Source organism: Schistocerca nitens, chromosome 2 (genome assembly GCF_023898315.1).
Source record: "Schistocerca nitens isolate TAMUIC-IGC-003100 chromosome 2, iqSchNite1.1, whole genome shotgun sequence".
Lineage (NCBI taxonomy): Eukaryota > Metazoa > Arthropoda > Insecta > Orthoptera > Acrididae > Schistocerca > Schistocerca nitens.
This window is the reverse complement of record NC_064615.1, coordinates 578,462,981-578,485,091: the sequence shown is the minus strand read 5'-3', so window position 1 is coordinate 578,485,091 and position 22,111 is coordinate 578,462,981. Positions and strand designations below refer to the sequence as shown.

At 37.3% G+C, this 22,111-nt stretch overlaps 1 protein-coding gene across 1 annotated transcript in view; it reads right to left on the bottom strand.

Moving 5' to 3' along the window:
- Window positions 1–416: 416 nt before the first annotated feature.
- Window positions 417–22,111, bottom strand: part of LOC126236628 (E3 SUMO-protein ligase RanBP2) — a 265,257-nt gene continuing 243,562 nt past the window's right edge. The window contains exons 28-33 of the mRNA XM_049946076.1: window positions 22,021–22,111; window positions 13,439–13,572; window positions 13,130–13,349; window positions 11,627–12,063; window positions 11,418–11,543; window positions 417–1,133 (exon numbers count right to left, since the gene is read on the bottom strand). The exon at window positions 22,021–22,111 is cut by the window's right edge and continues 161 nt beyond it. Of these exons, the coding sequence (XP_049802033.1) occupies window positions 1,101–1,133; window positions 11,418–11,543; window positions 11,627–12,063; window positions 13,130–13,349; window positions 13,439–13,572; window positions 22,021–22,111 (1,041 nt within the window). The 3' untranslated portion in view covers window positions 417–1,100. The remainder of the gene's footprint in view (window positions 1,134–11,417; window positions 11,544–11,626; window positions 12,064–13,129; window positions 13,350–13,438; window positions 13,573–22,020) is intronic.

The window sequence follows — 22,111 nt, the reverse complement described above, 5'->3', positions numbered from 1 at the left end:
AGTTATGTAAATTAGTTGAACCGTGAATCGACAAATAAATATCTGATGCAGTTGAATAAATTACATCCTGGTTTTCAATCTCATTTACAGTGAAATTATACTACAAGACATTTTTACTGGAATCTCACAACTATTTCCACGGAACTCCAGAGTAATTGAAATTTATTTTTAGTGGCTGACAAGCAGCAACTTACTATCACTCATAGTGTCACTTCAGCAATTTTTTTTAAATATCAACTGAAAGTGTTAAGGCAAAAACTGCACAAATATTTTAAATAGAACCACCACCACCACCACCACCACCACCACCACCACATCACTTTTACTTGATTAAAACGAGACTGAAACTAACTAAACTGGAAAACTACACAAATTTACACAAGTAGGTTCTGAAGTATAAATTATGATTAAAAATATAAACTGTACTGTACACTTTAATTTTTTTACAGCAATGGTGACAATAATGGAACAATTTTTTTTTCCAAGTCTTACCCAAACGTGGTATTTCCTTTCCACACAAGGCAATATACTGCAACACAGTTTATGCCATGTTGTTTCCAGTGAATATTAAGTTGTTATGTAATATAAAGCATTGAAAATGCAATAAATAAATATAAATGCGTTCTAGTCTTAGTGATTACAATTGTTATGCTTTATACACAAATTAACAGCTGTCACAAACACGGTGTGGAAGCTTAGTTCATATTCACTGTATATATGAGCACATTTGGTATTTATGATTCACACCAATTCAAGAAACTCGAGTTTGAAGTGTTTATGTTCATAAGTAAAATCAAGTTCTTTTCTACCTTCAACACACCCCTGCATCATTTACATTTCCCCTTATCATGGCATTTCACATAATTATAGCTATAAACACTGTTCAAAACATTCCTATACAAAGTAACATACAACTATAATACATATGATGGCACTTCCTTTGTTTGGAAGCCTCTGTCTTTCAATAACAGTGTCGCATAATTTCCAGTCTTCTTTCATATGACAGTGCAAAAAAAAAAAAAGAAGAATTAAAAAAAAAAAAATCAGTCTTCAAGTCTTTCGGGAACACCAGTGTCTAGTCTTTCGGGAACACCAGTGTCTCATTCATGTTCAGACTTCTCCACTTCTCTATACTGAAAATATAAACAGAATCTCTACTGTAAACAAAGCATCTATATTTCAACTGATACAGAAAACAGAACAGCTAAGTGAGCAGTGGAAATTAATTACAATTATTGTCTATTAGCAACAGAAATCGAGGAGTTCACTTATATCTACTGACTATAAAGTTAATTTTTATTTTGCATTACACAAGGGGTTTATAAATGTGTCCCATAGTCCTAAAGGAGATAGTACTGGTCAAAAATAGTAAAAAAATTAAAATTGTTTGAACATACGTCCAGAACAAATACTTTGAGAGAGATATGGACCATTTTACTTGTATTGACAACGATCAGCAATCAGTTGTGTAGGCTGCCTTTCTGTTGATGTGCATTGCTCATTTCTTATTAGTCGTGTCATGCCTTCACACTTAGTCCTCCAGACTACACTGTTGTCAGACATACGACAACTGCCCCTTACATCACCCGTCTCTCATGTATCGTTTTGGGATTCCTGACAGTACAAAAATAGTGAGTCCATTGAGAGCAGTCAACATAAACAATGAACTGAGTCCTATTACCAGAGAATGTTCATCTTGCAGAAAGGCAAGGACACGGTTTACTCACGACAGGGTACAACACATCTCTACATGTCCTAAAATAGTAACCAATACAAAGGTGTCATGAATTAGGTCTTGGTCAATGTGATCTAGTAGCATGTTTTCCTTGTTACTTGACCTTAATCTCTTACATTTTTGGATATGGTGATATTTAAATACATTGGTATATTCCATAAACACTAACAGTGTGCACATGTCAGGCCATGTGTCTCGTGCATATTACCCAACATGAGGGCAGCCAGGTTTGCTTGCGTGACTTTGTGATTCATTGAGGCAGGAGCTGAATAACATGCAAGAATGAGTGGCAACCACATTGAGGATCTCTTTTAGCGTGAACAGACAAGATATCTATCTAAGGAAAGCCTGGATCTTATTTCAATAAGTATTTGTTTTGAGCTAATTGGTTATAGGATAGTTTTTCCTAGTTTCTTCTCCTGCAAGAAACGTTTTATACATGTACTCTTAGGCAAGACATTTGCAGCAAACTCTTGATATACCACAGATAAAATACAAACCATTTGGCTCTGATTGAACATTACTACTTGCATTAAAAACCATTTTTTGTATCAAACAATCAACACATTTGTAACATTGAAGAAACAGTAAGCTGGCTGAAGCAGTATTTTTAGAACAACAAACCTGACAAATGTAAGAAACAAGACAGAAATTTAAGTCTAAGCTTCCGCAGACAGAAACTGTTTCTGTGAAATTCTTTCGGCATGTGACTTGTCACAACATAATGGAAAAGCATTATTTGGCTACTGCTAGAGGCAGCTTACATCAGGCCAGTTCAGTTACATATATACTAAAAATGATCAACGTTTCCAATTATTAAACGGCAGTCTAATAGAAGATTTGCGGAGACTGGGCAACAGGACAGGGGAATAAGCACCTTAGATTATTCCTGGAAATATCTGTTTTTTTTTAGAGCATGTCTTATATAGCTCAACTACAAAACAAAATACAACTGTGGCTGAATACTAAGACAGTATGGCAGAGCCAATAAATTTAGAAATGCAAACTGCTCACTATGAAAGGGAAAATTTGGAAGGCTGCTAAGATCAAACTACTTGATGATGTGAACAAAAAGACCTGTCGATGATACCTAGCCAAGGGGCAGATAACAGCCCCAGAGCTGCTGCGGGAAAATATTTTCCAGAAATAACAGGAAGCATTGTTGTCTTAGAAACTCCAAAGAAATTTCTATTTCATACAACCTTATGGAAACAGCATCCATATGATGGGCTTTTGTGGCCCAGAAAATAAGTTAAAAAAATTTCACACTCTCCCATAAAATTAATTTATCTTCAACATCCTAGATTAAAATAGACAATTTTATGAAGTGCATCCAATCTGTGAAATGGAGCAATAGTGATCTGTTAGAACATACTATCTCTGCACACAGTTTCTTTGCTCCTGGCTAACCAGCGGCAGAAGTCTAAGGATCAGGGTTAAATAGTGTACCTGTAACAACTGCAAGCCTCTGTGATGAAACAGCACTTGTGTGCCACAGCAGCTACAGGATGATTCTGTAATTTCTCCCTTTTTAATGCCTTCTTAGTGGCAGAAATAGAACTTATGATAAGGAAAAAAGCAAATTTGCAACAGCTATGTTAAGCACACTGCTGGCCATTAAAAGTGCAAAGCCGGTTTACTTATCGTGCATACATAGTATAGCAGGAAGAATAAAATATTAAATTTGTAGGTGTATACATGGTGCAAAATATAATACACACAACTGCCACCTCTGTTGGCAACAACAGCTCTAACTTGGTTGGGAATTGTGTTGAACTAAGCTTGGATGGTAGATAAATATGTTCAATTCATGCTGCTTCACCTCTATGATAGATACAAATCATAGTGGCTAGCGGGATTCTAGTATCTTGGCAACCCTTGACCACATGCTTTCAATGTGGGTGAGAGATCTGGAGAATGTGGTTACTCGGGCAACAGCCCGATACCCTCTGTATCGAGGTAGGTCAGGACAGCATGAACAAGTGCAGTCCTGCATTACCTTGTTGAAACATAACATCAGGGGGAGTTTGAAAATATGGCACAGCCCCAGGCCTGAACACATCAATACCTGCTACCTAAATTACTGGCTACACAAACCACAGGTTACTGTGTTGGATATCCACTGGCATCCCATATGATCATGCCATGTGTTGGGCCTGTATGACAATGAATATTCCATCAGGATATGATATTTCCCCTCACAGCTTCCACAAACAGATACATCCATCTTTAAGCTCTACACACAATCGGTGTTAATATCAAACGATGATGTGGTGTCATTCTTTTTATAAAATATTGTCACCGGGTCCACCACAGTCACTGTGGTTCTCTCTCTCTCTCTCTCTCTCTCTTGCTATGCCAAGGGTAGTTGAAATAACAATGGTCACCACAAATTTGCACTCTGTGTGTGTGTTTTTCTTTCTTTCTTATAACAACCCTGCCCCCGCCCCCCTCTCCACGAAATAATATCTAAATGTGTAGGTACTAGCCAGCTGCAATGATATATTGCAAACCACTCTACACACAAAAGAACGACCATATTTTACGGATTACACGATGCTATGCACTATAACACACACCTTAATTTTTAAAAATAACATTTTTACCATTTTATTATATTTATTTATTATTAGGTTGCAAAAAAAAATTCTCAGTTTATAAAATCGAAATGACCATTAAAATCCCTGAAAATCATTATCTGTACTTCCTTCTTATTCTTATTCTCCATCCTCCTCCTCCTCCTCCTCCGCTGCTTCCAGCTGTCATCATCTTCGTCCTCTTCACATACAAGATGGTCTTCACTGCCATCGACAGTGTTACTTATGCTGTATTTCTCAAAAGATCAACAATAATGCTTTGCTCACTCTAGCCTGTGATTGTTTTATCCACTGATACACTTGTTTGTTTGTAGGTAGTTTTAAAGCTCCCTTTGACGTGAATTCATGTTGGGTTTCACCCAACATCCATTTGTTTCACTCTCTCATACACTTTAGATGGTTTGTTTATCATGACATCAAGAGTTTGCAATTGTGAAGCATGAACAGCAAGCTCTGTATTTCCCTGTCTCAATTTCTCTTTCACAGAATTTTTCAAATGACTATGAAAACCGAACTAGCACAAGAAGGGAACTCTTCTTCAATAACCACCTTTCCTTCTCTCCCACACTCTCAATATATAATTTCATACCAGCCTCGTCCATCCAACCTTTGTCATGTACGTGAACAACACCTGGCGGTATCTCAGAAGGTTTTGGCACTGTTTTGTGCTTGAAAATGGTCACTGGATTACATTTAGTACTATCAGCACAACATAACAACAGTGTAGTGCATTTTTTCCATGTCCATTTGTTTTTATAGTTACAGTTTTAGCACCTTTGAAAATGGTCACTGGATTACATTTAGTACTATCAGCACAACATAACAGGACAACAGTGTAGTGCATTTTTTCCATGTCCATTTGTTTTTATAGTTACAGTTTTAGCACCTTTCACCTTTCATGGCAACAGTTCTGTTACTCGGAACATCAAATGTCACGAGTTTCACTCATATTCGCTATTTGACTTAGGTACACACTGGTTTTCTTTCAATGTTGAATAATAAAGCAATGGAAAGGTAATATTCTCTCTTCATACACTTGTGGCATTTTCTGAGATATTTTGGTTTAGGTTCACATGACACTTCATAAACTTGTAGCATCAACCAACTCCACCTTTAAATTCTGTTATATTCCACAGTAGCGCTCGCTTATGAGCGTGCATTTGAAGAATTTTTGTATTAACTCCGATGCTTTTTTGATGGTGTACTCGAGTCCATTTCAATACGCCATCATCTAGTGTTGACCATTTTGCATTCAGCTCTCTATTTGCACATTTAGTCTCTCTCTCTCTCTCTCTCTCTCTTTTTTTTTTTTTTTTTTTACTAGCCTGCCAATGGTGAATGATTTATTATTATTTTTTGTTGGTGGATACCTGAAATGCTGCTCTATTTCCACGACGTTCTGCACATGCTTTTACTTTCAAGTTATAGCCTGCATCATATGAATACCTTTTACTTTATTTCCATATTGAAACTAACACACATCAGTTTCAATTTAAGTTCACTGGCACTGTAGACTGCATAGGCTAGACGGTGTTCTGGGTTTGTAATTTTTTTGGGGTGGGGGCAGGAGGGAGACAGTGTGAGCAAGTTTGTTAATCCCCCCAAATCGTGTTCACCTCATCAGTCCATTGCTGCTGCCAGTTGAATCCAGTGTTGCGAGGTACAGAAAGGCTTCCCGCGACATCAAATATATGGCCATTTTTAACTATGGTGGGAATTTTAGATCAAGCACTGGGCATTTTTATATTATTTTTAAGATGCACCTGAATTTTGGAGGCAATTTTCCAAAAAAAATAAAATTTGCGGCTCGTAGTCCGTAAAATATGGTCCCGTGATGACACGGTACATGATGATTAGGAAAAAAGTTCAGCAAATGAACAGAATATTGAGTTTTAATGCAACATGCACATGTACTTTTGAGTTAGTCTTAGTAACAATCAGCCTGAGTGCAAATACAATGCTTATCATTCAACATTTCATGGTATTTATTAAGACAGATAATTACACAAGCACCATGAGAATGAATAGTCACTTTTGATGATGTCCGTCATTCAGCTGTTTGATGGGTTTTAATAACATTCCATTAGAATGTCTGTTAGAAGACGAGATTTTGCATCTACTTTGTTATAAGACTGCAGAAATATCTTTTATGGAGGAAAAATTTCCACAACATAAACTGTCTATGAATGAAGGAAAGTTATTAACTTTAATTTAGCACACTTCAGTGATTCTCTAAAAAGGGTAACTGAAATAGACTACGCTAGTGCTACTCAAACAATCAATGAAAGTGAAACAGAAGTTAAAGATTACAATTGAAGAGGAGAATGTGGAAACAAAAACAGAGCAGCAACAAAGTAATGAAATCTTAAAGAAGCCTATCATACAGAAACCACATTATTTTCACACTTTTTTACTTGCAAGAAGACAGATAAGCAAGTGTTTATGATGTGTCTTGAACTGTGTTTGGAGTGTTGCCTTTCTTCTTTTCTCCAAACGTCAAAGATCCAGACATTTATAGTGGCTTGACACACACTAACAAAAAACTCTTGAAAACAACACTATTTTACTGAGGTCAAGCAGTACACTTTTTGTAGAATTGTGAGTGCTACACAGGATGTCCAGCTGTCAAGGACGACAAACATGTTTTACTGTGTCTACATCCTTGCACCCCTCAGGTGAAGTGCCTGGTCTTGACAACAAAAAGTGGGTGGGCAGGTTAACTACTATATTTACTGTCAGCAGGTGTTTGATCCATTTGTTCTATGGCTTTCAACAGGGAGGTTATTAGTGCCATAATGAATACACACACATACGAGTGAATGTCTTAATTGTGCCCATCTGCAACTTGACGTGTCTTCTTTACGGGAAGTAACTTACAATGCAAACATTAATACTATTAAATATAATTCAATTTGCACTTTCTTTCAGTGTAACTCACATCGAAAAACATAAGTAACTATGAATTCCTGAAATGGTACTTACTTTAAAATTAACTGCTACAATACAAATATAAAATAACTGGTCTTATCTCTTAATGATAGAAAAACTAAGCCAGTCATCCCAGGAACATATTAAAATCTATATTAGGTGTCAAGTTATACAGTGCACTGATGTATAAAAAGTACAGGATGTTTATTTAAAAATGTCGGGGTTTTAATGCTTTATAATATTTATTACATTAAACTTACAGTTATAAATGATATGTCAAATGAAAGAGCTTCAATCTAGTTTCTTAATTCAGGGAGGTCTGCTAGAAGCAGAGACATGTACACACCATCCTTGATGAAGCCCCAAAGGAAAAAAATCGCATGGCGTTAGGTCGGGTGAACGTGGAGGCCACGCAAAGCAAGCCCTGTTACTGGGCTTTGGAAGAACTAGCCTAGAGATTTGATGTGTGCTATGTGACAAATGGTGCTCACATTGAATATTTATAAGGTTCTTGGTAAAACTGAGTTGCTCTTTCATTTGACATATCATTTATAACTGTAAGTTTAATATAATAAATATTATAAAGCGTTAAAACCCCGATATTCATTTATAAACAACCTGTACACAAAAATCTGTATGTTATGAACAGGTGGGTTCTGAAGTTGGAGGAGAAAGCTATAGGTAATAAGAGAGTGCATTATTCAAAGACATGTCAGTATGATTAGACCCCACTGTAAGTGGCTGGAAAGACATGTGCCAGTCTCTCATAGCTGACTTTACTGTACACAAATTCTTTTCCCTCACTAACTGCTAATGTTTGACAGATTTCCCCAATAAGCACCTTACAGCAATTTGAGAAGAACATGTTGGGTATTTTGGACTTTTTTCTGTGTATAAAAATAGGGGAAAGAATGTAGAGCACTCATAGGATCTGAAACGCTGACCAACTTCAACCCCTAATCACATTCCTCAGAATCTCATGGAAGTTAGCCTCAGATACACCAGACACTTAGACCGTGTCCTACGTGAGCGACAGAAGCTAGCGACAGCTTCAGGCAACAGAACACAACCACAGGGCAGTTACGGAAGTGTCCTATGTGAGCGACATCTGTGTCGCTGCCTGTCTCACGCTGCAACTGACGACATTTGAATTCAAATGTGTTTGCATCTTGTCACTGCAGCACGTGTGACACAGAGCGACAGCCACGTGTCTTCTTGGCAAAGCAGTGGGGTGGACACGATGGCAGCTATGAATTATTTAACATCCGATTTTAAGGAAACTATTCAGTGAAAAAATTTGATTCTTCTGCAACATATAGCTTGACATCCTTAAATGATAAAGGTCAGAATTTAATTTTGTTATTCATCATAGTTACTGTGCTATACAAAATTGAGTACATGGCTGCATGAAATTTTTAAGAATTTGCAGAGGTAAAATCACATTGTGTAGACTTCCCGTATAGTTAATTTAAGGCCATACATTGTTGCTTATGAAATGTAACCAATATATCTAAATTGTATTTAAAGTTGAGACCGGAATGATATCTCTTTTCATCCTTGAGATATCGGTTGTTATATCCGCGATCGGGTTGCTCGCGGTATGTCCGAACCTTTCCTGCACTTCGGGAATCAAGTGGTTGTAAAAATCGTCATATCTCATAATAATTTCAAGATATCGAAATGATGAATTTTGGAAATGACAGCACACAGAAAGGATTATTTTATCATATGATTAACTCTCGATACGTTTTTGTAAACGCGTGAGCAGAGCGAAAACAAGACTTACACCATGAGGTTTTGTCCAAATTTTTATAGCCAAACAAAGGGAGAGAAACAGGTAAACAGGGTATCAAAATGACCAGTATGAGGTCTAGTTTGGCATGAAAATATTTAACTGTTTGAAAGTAATCAGGATAATGAACAAAAATTTAATTAATAAACTGAGGAAAAATTGAAATATTTCACGAAAAGCTGCTGTAAGTGAAGTGTCATAAGTGTCATCTGTTCAAGACCTAGCTATTTTGCACATAAAAAGATTCATTGGCGAGGTATTTAAATGTCAAAAAGGCTTCCTTCGAATCAAGTATGTTAGGAAGGCAAACGAGGAGTCAGTAAGATCACGCTTTCTGAATAAAACTTGAAATTCAAAAACGGACGAAATCAGTCAAAATATTTTATGAAATGACTTGTGTAAAAGAAACAAGTAGATCAGATTAACATTCTATGTGCCTTTGAATGCTGCTCGAACCCGTGAACAGAAACTAAGGTGCGCCAAACGTTTCCCTAATATTTTTATTTCATACTTTTAGACAAATCATTACACAAAACATTTGACTCGAGGAATTGAAACGCTTGACCTTAACACTGACTGCTGATGAATTATGTTCGCAACATCAAATATCTGTAAAATTTCATGGTTCATTGAAATTTTTTAGGAATTAAACGCGTGTGACATACTGGGGTAGGTGTGAAGATCAAGTTCTTTGGCGAGACCTTAAAAATATACTTGGCAATGCAGTGTAAACAGTATACATAAAACTTTGTATACAGAATCATAAATGAGTCAGTAAAAATGTAAGAACGGCCCAGAATCAAACCCAGGTTCTTTCCCTCAAATGTGATTGCAAATGAAATACGCTACCCCTACAGCACAGATCACTGTGACTCAATAGCGTCAATGTGTGTACTTATGTTTGTATATAGCGTAGTCAGTCATTTAATAGTCATACCTCCGCATTTATTGGCTGTTAAAAGTTCTTTATCATGTATAAAAACATTCGTATTTAATTTATTTGTGAGATAGTTGAACGCTCCTCTGCTCATTCAAGTGTATTCGAAGAATTTGGCTTGTGAGCTTCTTAGTTGGCGGAACTTATGAAATTCTCCATGGACATTCCTCCCTTTGCAAATTTCATGCACAGCATTCCTTTTCGCTTTATTTTCTAAAGTAAACCTAACTCTGTAGCCTTACTCTACAGCCACAGTATTCTACAGGTTAAGGACACTGTTTTATAGAAACAGCTGGTTGGCTCTAAGCAGCCATCTTTTAGCACGACATGGTCGCTCGCACGCAGGACACAAGTTTCCGCCCAATGTTGATGCTTGTCGCTGGAGTGTTGCATATCCAGAAATTGCTCACTATCGCTCGCTTCTGTCGCTCATGTAGGACAAGGCCTTAGAGGAAGATGCCGGGGAGAAAGTCATGGAATGGACAATATTGATTTGTGTTGAACATCATACATGCCACATTTTTGTTAAGTTAACCATGTAGAAGTAGTGATTGAAAGAAATTTAAATGCCAGTTAGTTCATGAGTAGTGCAATTCAGTTATACTAGCGAACATATAATACATCCTCTGAAAATAATTGGAATCGCACTCTAGTGTCAGTAGAAACAAACTGGAACTTCTGCTACAACAGATTATTACAGAAAAGGTTTTAAGATAAGAGAGAAAATTAAAGCACACTTCTCCACTATTCTGGCACATTATGTACTTTATCATCCAAGCTTTCCTCACAAAAGATGGATCACATGACATCATTATAAGGAATATTTTTTTGTTTCAAAATCCATTACCACACCATACAGGGAGAAGTTTGGTGAGTGAAATTTCAGACACCCTGTATGAATTCAGTCAATGTCTTGTGCTGAGCATACATCAGCACAATTTCAACACACTCACTTTTTCTCATTACTGATAGGTTTTTCCCAAAGTAACAGCACAGACTGAGGAATCACCAGTCTCATAATATGAGCTGCTACCTTCCATTCTGTGGCCATGTCTGCACCTACATTACTAAGAAATTCCTACCGAATTATCCACTGCCTTCTATTGGCCTCTCTCCATTCAAATAGTATGGAGAAATTTTGTCCCAACCACCCAATGTATCCCTCCCATGAAACAACATTCCTTCACCTTTCAGTTTTCTTTTCTTCCACTGTGACAATGTCCTAAATGCTACAGTATAATTTCATCTTTATTTATTAACATGATCTCTGATGTAGAAACCTGATCCAGAAGTACCACGTTTGGTTTTAGTCATTATTGAATGCTCCAATTAGATGATTATTGTGTTCAGTTTCAACTTTCTTAATGTAAGACCTAACACAAAAGGAGGCTGCAGTCACAACCAGACAGTAACCCTTATTTTAATTACCTGGGAAACTTTGTTTGCGAATTCATGGGCTGCAGTCTCTGAACTGAACTTAGCACACAATGTTTTACACATGCCAGGTTCTATACAACTGTCGATGCCAGTCCATTCACAATCCCTTTTCTTCACCTGAAATTCACATAAAAAATTTAATATTGTCAACATCTGTAAAATACTGAAGAATGTTATGTGAAATAACAAATAGTGATTACCTCTACATTAATTTGTTTGCTAATTATCATGTTACACAATGTTTCAGTACTTCCATCTTTTAACATAATAATCTGTGCAATCTGCTTTGCTTTATTGTACTGTATCTTCAGATCACCAAGGCCTAAAGTTTTCCACTGATTACCATCCTTTATTGTAAGTGTTGCTCTCTTGTCAAATACAGTACTTTCTTCTGCATTAGCATCCTTAATACTGTAATTATGGACACTGTCATCATCGTCATCATCTGCATCATCCTCTCCCTCATCATCATCATCATCATCATCATCATCATCATCACCGTCATCACCATCGTCGTCGTCACCATCATCGTCATCATCACCGTCATCATCATCATCATCATCTTCATCATCCTCATCATCTATAGATTCTTCACTATCCTCATACTGTCTATCTGTTGTGGAGCTGCTGGTAATTTCTGATTGTAATGGATTAATATGAAACACTGATTAGAACAGAGTAACTTTGTTTTAACTGTAGAAGAGGAGGAAAAGGAAAAAGAAACAGCAGCATAGTTCATTACCAACTGTAATTAACAGCATGCAAAATCTACTTTAGTAGTTTATCATACTTACATATTAATACCGTCTTAATAAAAATTTTGTGTTAAACATGGGAGTTTACATTAGACACTGATCAATCATTTACAAATTTTGTAAGTCTACTATAGCTCTGAATACTGAAGTAAATGTAATACTAGAGGAAGAAGACATACAACACAATGAAATGGATTAACGTGTAGAAAATTGTAAACACCATTCTTTACAATGCATAATGAAGAGCATAACTGTTACAGTAAAAAGCTTTGAAATATTTTTTTATAAATTTCTTCCATAGGACTTTTTGGGCCTAAGTCCCTCTACAATATTATTTTATATATTAACAGCTCCACTGGTAGAAGATATTGATTTCTCAACAAAATTATTTCCTAATTATTGATCAGTTCACTTCCACCCTATATTAACATGTTCCTCCTGTCTCAAATTTAGATTGAATAACAGTCTTTTCTCAATTCAACATCTGAGTCATAACAGGTGAAATAGACACAATTTTCTTGTCTGAGTGATTTCTAGATCGTAACAGAGGTTACTACCTAATATTACCCCCGAGCTTGATCAGGTGACTGAAAAATGTTAATGACAGCTACAGCACCTTGAATATGAATTTCTGGAAGTAGGATTGTGTGCTCACTGCTCTCATATACAAAAGTTTATCTATCAACCAAGATGACTTTAAATATTGCATCACATCAAACTAATGAACTGAAGAGAAGGTTTTGTGTGTGTGTGTGTGTGTGTGTGTGTGTGTGTGTGTGTAGTACTCTGAATCAGAAGTACTTAACTTGAAGAAAGAATAAATATATAATATAAATACATATCCAACTGCACTTCAGCTGAATTTATAAATATTTATACAGACTAAAAAAACATTTGAGTACAGTTTTGAGACTATTAAATAAGTTCACAAACATCAGGAAATTATACCTCTTCTGATAAATGTTTTTACATCCTCTACACATTCAGTGACTTTGTCATAGAATTCTTTGGCAGTTTCCTCTTTCTTGAAAGACACAGCAAGTTTTTCCAGTTCTCCTTCATTATCTGCAAAATTGTGGGCAGCCCATAACCATGCTCTCTCAGACTTTGAGAAAGGCTTCAATGAAAAATCTGCTGTTATTAGATGATTGCACACAACTTTGTGGATCTAAGGAGTGGCAAAAAGTCACAAATTAACATGTTTACTACTGATGAAGCAATGAAACCATTATTTACTTCATGATATTCAAAATTTACCTTTTCTCTTCTTAAAAGTAGTCTGTATGTATGGTTAATTGGATGATACAGTATTTTCATATCACCAACTCCACGTTCCTTCCACTGTTTAAGTGCTTCATCAAATCTAAACAATGTTGCCCGAGATGCAAACTCTAGATGAGAAAAATATTTAATTACACATCCTCACGTACTCATTTTGAATGAAACTACATCAATAAATAGAATAAAAACAAAACAAGAATGAAATTTTAAGTTACCATAACATACAGTAACAATTTAGAAGAACAAGATAACTATTCAAAACAAATTAATCAAAAATTTAACACAATAGTTGCTGCCTCAGCTTTGTCAGGCAAACAGCTGTTTAACGCAGTAAATTGGGGAGTTGGTAGTTACTACATGAATACAATAAAGAGAGTCATGTTGAATGGACTACAGAATGCATAAATACAGGTTGTGTATGGTTTTCAAGGGAATCTTATACCATTTTCCTACAAAATACTGGCAAGTTTACGTAACAATGATGGAGATGGATGGTGATGACATGCCTTTCTCTCCAAAGTGGGCAACAAAGTCTCAATAATACTGAGATTAGCTGAAGAGATGCAACAATTCAACTCTGTACTCGCAAAACCAGACCTGCACTATGGAAGCTATGTGAACAGGGACCCTGTCACCTTGGAACACAGCATCACACCACTGGGAAACAAACACTGTACCATAGTATGGACCTGATTAACCAAAACCATCACATAAGCCTGGGCAGTAATGTGACTTCGCAGAGAAATCATGGCTTCATGGGATACTACGATACGGCTGCCCAAATCACCACCAAAACCCTGCCAAGTCATTTGATTTTCAGCTGCTTCCATTAGCCACATCACAAAGAGCCTGCTTGGACTGAGTGTATAATATATACTACCAGGTAAGCAAGAACTATCATTATGGACCGTACAGCTTTTGCACAAACCATGCATATTATCGTCTGATGATAATTTATATGCTCATTTATAGTCTACAGGGTATGTATGGGAAGGCTGGCTAATTCTTCCCGTGTCTTTAGATGTTATTTAGGTACCATGTGCACCACAAATGGAGGTCCAAAAAGGGGGAGAGACTAAAGTATGTATAACACTGATCAGGAAAAAAGAAATAAAAATAAAATAAAAATTATTTCCAGTTACAAGAATAGTTTCTGGAAGGTAATTTGCCCCTGAATCCAGACAATTTCAGAATTTCTGTACTGGCTTCAGTCTTCATGTAATAATGGTTTTTATAAATGTTAACAGTATCCCTAGCATTATATGTATCTAGAAGAATGACAAACTGTTGCAAAAAGACTTTCATACCAAAAATATTTCTGTACCAATATCCTGAGATATTTTGCCTCATAAAAGCCACTTCATAAATGCCAGCAGTATTCAGCAACATTGCACTACTCCACTGGTCACGATAACTTATTTCCATTTGAGAAATGTCCTGGTGGAAACATGCAACAGCTTCATCACTAACAGTGACAATGTAATTTGGGAAGAGATCCAAATGATCATTCAGAAATGTAGTTTAAGTGTCATGTTACCTCCAATAAGGTAATATGATGTCAGCCACTTATGTGCAATATTGCAATAGTTCTCTGACTTATAGTTGCCAAAAATTTCTTGCAGACATTTGTGAAAATAGCCAAGTCATTTTTCAAACATAACCCAAGAAATCAGGGAAATGTCCATCAGAAACTGATCCCCTAATTTGCGATCGTAAAAATATGCTTTTCTTTATTTTCGCTTTAATGATTCTTAGAAACCTTGCTTGCAAGTACATGATCTATGTAAGGTTTTGTCCATTGCTTTGAATCAACAAAAGGAATGTTCTCCACATACATCTGACCAAGCAGAAGTTCATTCCAAAACTGCCATTTTTTTCTCTTAACAGTGTCCTTCCCCCTTTTTCTGCTGTCCATTCACATAAAAATCTGCAACACTTTGTACCCCAGGAACATGCTGAGAATTGCAATTGCCTTGTGATATCTATGTACATACCATTTGTATCTCCATACTGGTTAAATGTGAGCAGCAGTTTGAAGTTCTCACGTGTCTCTTAAATTAAGTGTATGAGCAATCTGAACAAACAAGGAACTTTTTTTTTTTTCTTTTTTCATGGAAATCAAGGCTAAGATTCTCCAAACAGATTCAATATCATTAATATAACAACAACAACAACAACAACAAACAAGTGCAGGTGGGACTCAAGTTTTGTACAAACTTTATCATGTATATAGATAGTTCATCAACAGGTTCTGATGAGTGAGTCTATGAGTATCAAAATATGTAACATGAATGGCTTTATCTTTTGACTGAAATGACTTAAAACCTTAAGTTTTTTACATCACCAAAGGATCATCAACCTCAGTAATTGCTTTTAATTTCAACTTTGTAACTTTACTTGTTCTTGAGAAGAAAGGGTCTTAAGAGAAGGACCGAACCTATAAAGGTTCCATTTTTACTGATACTGCTACAGAGCCCTAAAAACTGTGTTATCTTTATTTGAGAAACGTTCAGCGAAAGCAGCATAGTGTTCATGATAAACATTCAGTTTTGAATTCCCAATAACAAGATGCTGTTCTTTTAATCATAAAGCAAGAAGTGCAGCCTGTTGCTTCTACAAATTGAAATCGTGAACATGATCACTGAGATCACCTTGAGGAAAAAAAAAAGTGACTAATTTGATTCACGGTGAGCTTGAAATGTGGGTTGGCATGCATATCTCCTTTGCTATCTTGTGTTTGTCACTTAATTTGTCTTCACTCCCTGTCATGTTCTCAGACGCACTGGTATTGGCAATTCTTCACTACACCACACAGCCCTTATAGCAGACAGTAAATTAGGCTACTGCACAGCTTTCCTTGTCAAGGTGATTATATTGATTTTTGTAGACATAAGTGTTGTGCCACATTGTTGTCTGCTGATTCCTTCCAAACTGCCAAAACAGCTAAGGATATATACCATTATCCTTTCAACCAGGTGTGTAGTACATATTTAACAGCTATGTGGTGGTGGTGGTGGTGGTGGTGGTGGTGGTGAGATTGTAGGATGGGGGGAATTCTTGTCCCAGTTGCCAAACTTACACCTTAAAAAGAACAGAGCAATACCCTTAACATCATTTTGCTGCAGAATTCTTGAGCATATTTTAATTTTAAATACAATAAATTACCTTCAGACATTAAGAACGTCTGTCCACAAATCAGAACACATTTAGTAAACATCACTCATGCACAGATTCCCCTTCACTCACACGATATACTGCAAATCATGGATGAAGGGTAACTAGCAGATTATTTTTATTTCTGGATGACTGGAATGTGTCTGAAACAATGCTCACTGCAGACATAAAGAAGGTCAGAACATACAGAATAGGTTCTTATGTATGTGAGTAACTCAAAGATTTTTTTATGTATTGATCACAAAACAATGTCCTAGATGGAAAGTGCTCATTGCAGAGAAAGTTATCACCAGAGGTGCTCCATGGAAGTGCAATAGGATTGATCTTGCTATCTACGTACATAAATGGTATGAGGGATCGGGTGAGCAGCCACCTGCTGTCGTCTGATGACGACGCTGTAGTGCGCAGGAAAGCTTCCCCACTGAGAGAATGTAGGACGATATACGATGACTAAAGTAATTTCTATTTGGAGTGAAAAAATGTTCTGTAATGTTAGACTACAATATTAATGGTAAGCTGTTTGACACAGTCATTATGATTAAATATATAGGTATAATGTTGTAAAGTGATAAGAAATGGAACAAGAATATAAGACTGGTTCTACGGAAAGCAAACAGTCAATTTCAGTTTACTGGGAAAATTTTAGGGAAGTGTAGCTCATCTGTATAGGAGACTGTGTACACAACATGTGTGCAATCCATTCCCGAGTCCTGCTGGAGTGTTTGGGATCCACATCAGGTCAGTTTAAATGAAGGCATCTATGTAATTAAGAGGTGGGCTGCTAGATTTGTTACCAGCAGGTTTGATCCACATGCGAGTACCACAGAAATGTTCTCTCAACCCAAATGGGAATCCATGGAGGGAAGATCATCTATTTGCAAAACACAATTTATAAAGTTTAGATAATCCACGGAGAAGAAATAAAAACTTTGAGGTTCGCCGATGACATTGTAATTCTGTCATAGACAGCAAAGGACTTGGAAGGGCAGTTGAACGGAATCGACATCGTCTTGAAAGTAGGATATAAGATGAACATCAACAAAAGTAAAACGAGGATAATGGAATGTAGTCTAAGTCGGGTGATGCTGAGGGAATTAGATTAGGAAATGAGACAGTTAAAGTAGTAAAGGAGTTTTGCTATTTGGGGAGCAAAATAACTGATGATGGTCGCAGTAGGGAGGATATAAAATGTAGAGTGACAACGGCAAGGAAAGAGTTTCTGAAGAAGAGAAATTTGTTAACATCGAGTATAGATTTAAATGTCAGGAAGTCGTTTCTGAAAGTATTTGTATGGAGTGCAGCCATGTATGGAAGTGAAACATGGACGATAAATAGCTTAGACAAGAAGAGAATAGAAGCTTTGGAAATGTGGTGCTACAGAAGAATGCTGAACATTAGATGTGTAGATCACATAACTAATGAGGAGGTATTGAATAGAATTGGGGAGAAGAGGAGCTTGTGGCACAACTTGACAAGAAGAAGGGACCGGTTGGTAGGGCATATTCTGATGCATCAAGGGATCACAAATTTAGCATTGGAGGGCAGCGTGGAGGGTAAAAATCATGGAGGGAGACCAAGAGATGAATACACTAAGCAGATTCAGAAGGATGTAGGCTGCAGTAGGTACTGGGAGATGAAGAACTTTGCACAGGATAGAGATGCATCAAACCAGTCTCAGGACTGAAGACCACAACAACAGATAACCAGCACTTGTGTGACACACTGGAGAACAATTCTACTGCCAGCAACATACATCTCAGCACATGACAGTAAACAAACTATAAGAGAAAGCAGGTCTCATATGGAAGCATATATGGTAGCTCCTATATTGTTCCATTTACAAGTGCTATATGGTAGCTCCTACTTTGTTCCATTTACAAGTAGATTACAAAACAGGTGACTAGCTGTTGTAGAAGGTCCCTCTATGGTGCATTATATTGTGGCTTAAGGTGTATGCATGTTGTTGTTATTGTTGTTGTTGTTGTTGTTGTTGTCTTCAGTCCTGAGACTGCATAGGGGATGGAAAAAATATGAAAATACCATGAGAAATGCATGTTTGAATACACAGGCAGATGCTAGCAAAGCCTGCAGATTGTGCTGTTGAATTTAACCACAAGCAATTGCTTGTGCAACGTACTTAATACATTGCAAGTGTCAGTTGTGGCCACAACAGTGTTTTGCACAGTTGTGGATGCATTATGTCGGAGCTAAGCGAGTTTGAATGTGGGCAAATTGTTGATGCTCGTATGGTGGGTGCTTCCATAACCAAGGTAGCCAAACTGTTTGGCACATCAAGTGGCACCATTCGAATATTTATACCACACACTAAGAAAGGAGGAAACATCGTCTACTATGTACCACATGAACAAAAATAAGTGCTGAAAGATGGCTGTTAAAGAAAGTTATGATGAAAAATGAAAGGATGACAGCTGCAAAAGTCACTGCAGGCCTGAACATCGAACTTGCGAATCCTGTCAGCACCAAAACAACATCTGCCCATAGCAAGAAAACATGGTGCTGAAGCCATAAAACCTAGACATTGGAGCAATGAAAGGAAGTAATTTGGTTGGATATCATCTTGCTGCACACTGTTTCCCACTTCTGGCCAAGTTTACATCCCAAAGGTGAAACATGGGGGGTTTGGCAATGACCTGTGATCATTTTGGCTGATCAGGTCCATTTCATGGTACAATGTTCCAAACAGTTATATTGTGTTTGAATACAAGAAGGTCCCCTGTTCACACAGCTCGCATCATCCAGGACTAGTTTTGTGAGCACAAGGCTGAATTGTCTTATTTCCTTTTGCCCCCTAATCTCAATATTATTGAGCGTTTGTGGTCTACTTTGAAGAGAAGGGTGCGTCATCACTATCTACCTTTATCATTACTGAAGTACCATTATTTTGCAGGAAGAATGGTGCAAGATTTCCTTAAAAACTCACACAGGACCTGTATTACCATGTGCCTGGGACCCATTTTAAATGCCAACAATTTTCCTACATTTTATTAGGCTTGGTAACATGTTGTGTTTTTGATGTTTCCCCATTTTTGTCCATTCTCCTGTGAAGATAGCAATAAAGTTTGTACCACTCTTTTACAAAGGAATTCAGCTTCCATTTTTACAAATTTGTCTCTCCACATATAAAACAAAAAGAGTTTGCACTATTTACACATTGTATGAGACATTTCTTTTCTGAATTAACACTAACAAACCTTTAAATGCTTAGATTCAAGTGACAACAAACAATGTGATTCATCATGTTCAAAGACAACTGACTGCTAGTGCTGCAAATCACCTTTATTTTCTGGAGGTATATTTCTGAACTGAGGATCAAAGGTGGCAATTCTTTGCATGTCTAATTTACTTTTCTACAATTAAGTCTGCGAATAACTCTTGAAATTTTAAAAATAAAGGTCACCCTTGACGCACGACACTGCTCTTTTAGTCCTTGCCATGTTCATCTGATTGGCATTTTCACAACGCTGCAGCAATTACAAAACAACTATGTGATGAATAAGGCCACTCTTATACGAATATAAAAATGCAGTAAATGAAGCAGGCAAAAAGAAATACAAATGTCTCAAAAATGAGATCGACAGGAAGTGCAAAATGGCTAAGCAGGGATGGCTAGAGGATAAATGTAAGGATGTAGAGGCTTATCTCACTAGGGGTAAGATAGATACTGCCTACATTAAAATTAAAGAGACCTTTGGAGGAAAGAGAACCACTTGTATGAATATTAAGAGCTCAAATGGAAACCCAGTTGTAAGCAAAGAAGGGAAAGCAGAAAGGTGGAAGGAGTATATAGAGGGTCTATACAAGGGCGATGTACTTGAGGACAATATTATGGAAATGGAAGAGGATGTAGATGAAGACAAAATGGGAGATATGATACTGCATGAAGAGTTTGACAGAGCACTGAAAGACCTAAGTTGAAACAAGGCCCCGGGAGTAGACAACATTCCATTAGAACTACTGACGGCCTTGGGAGAGCCAGTCCTGACAAAACTCTACCATCTGGTGAGCAAGATGTATGAGACAGGCGAAATACCCTCAGACTTCAAGAAGAATATAATAATTCCAATCCCAAAGAAAGCAGGTGTTGACAGATGTGAAAATTACCGAACTATCACTTTAATAAGTCACGGCTGCAAAATACTAACGCGAATTCTTTACAGACGAATGGAAAAACTGGTAGAAGAGGACCTCGGGGAAGATCAGTTTGGATTCCGTATTAATGTTGGAACACGTGAGGCAATACTAACCTTACAACTTATCTTAGAAGAAAGATTAAGAAAAGGCAAACCTATGTTTCTAGCATTTGTAGACTTAGAGAAAGCTTTTGACAATGTTAACTGGAACAATCTCTTTCAAATTATGAAGGTGGCAGGGGTAAAATACAGGGAGCAAAAGGCTGTTTACAATTTGTATAGAAACCAAATGGCAGTGATACGAGTCGAGGGGCATGAAAGGGAAGCAGGGGTTGGGAAGGGAGTGAGACAGGGTTGTAGCTTCTCCCCGATGTTATTCAATCTGTATACTGAGCAAGCAGTGAAGGAAACCAAATAAAAATTTGGAGTAGGTATTAAAATCCATGGAGAAGAAATAAAAACTCTGAGGTTCGCCGATGACATTGTAATTCTATGGAGTGTAGCCGTGTATGGAAGTGAAACATGGGCAATAAATAGTTTAGTCAAGAAGAGAATAGAAGCTTTTTAAATGTGGTGCTACAGAAGAATGCTGAAGATCAGATGGGTAGATCACATAACTAATGATGAGGTTCTGAATAGAATTGGGGAGAAGCGAAATTTGTGGCACAACTTGACTAGACGAAGTGATCGGTTGGTAGGGCATATTCAGAGGCATCAAGGGGTCACCAATTTAGTATTGGAGGGCAGCGTGGAGGGTAAAAATCGTAGAGGGAGACCAAGAGATGAATACACTAAACAGATTCAGAAGGAAGTAGGTTGCAGTAGGTACTGGGAGATGAAGAAGCTTGCACAGGATAGAGTAGCATGGAGAGCTACATCAAACCAGTTTCTGGATGGCTCTGAGCACTATGGGACTCAACATCTGAGGTCATCAGTCCCCTAGAACTTAGAACTACTTAAACCTAACTAACCTAAGGACATCACACACATCCATGCCCGAGGCAGGATTCGAACCTGCGACCGTAGCGGTCACGCGGTTCCAAACTGAAGCACCTAGAACCGCACGGCCACACCAGCCGGCCCAGTTTCTGGACTGAAGACCACAACAACAACATCCCGCACCAGCATGACATGCTGGTGGCAATTTTAATTTCAAGAACTTACCAATCTAGATGCCAAAAAAACACTCTCACCAATACATAACCACAATTTTTCTTAATTTACAATACTCACTGACAACTTCTTCCTCTTCGCCTGTATGTACTATTATAGCATCAGGCAAGGGGATAACTGGTTCAAAGTGAGGATCATGAACACTACCACT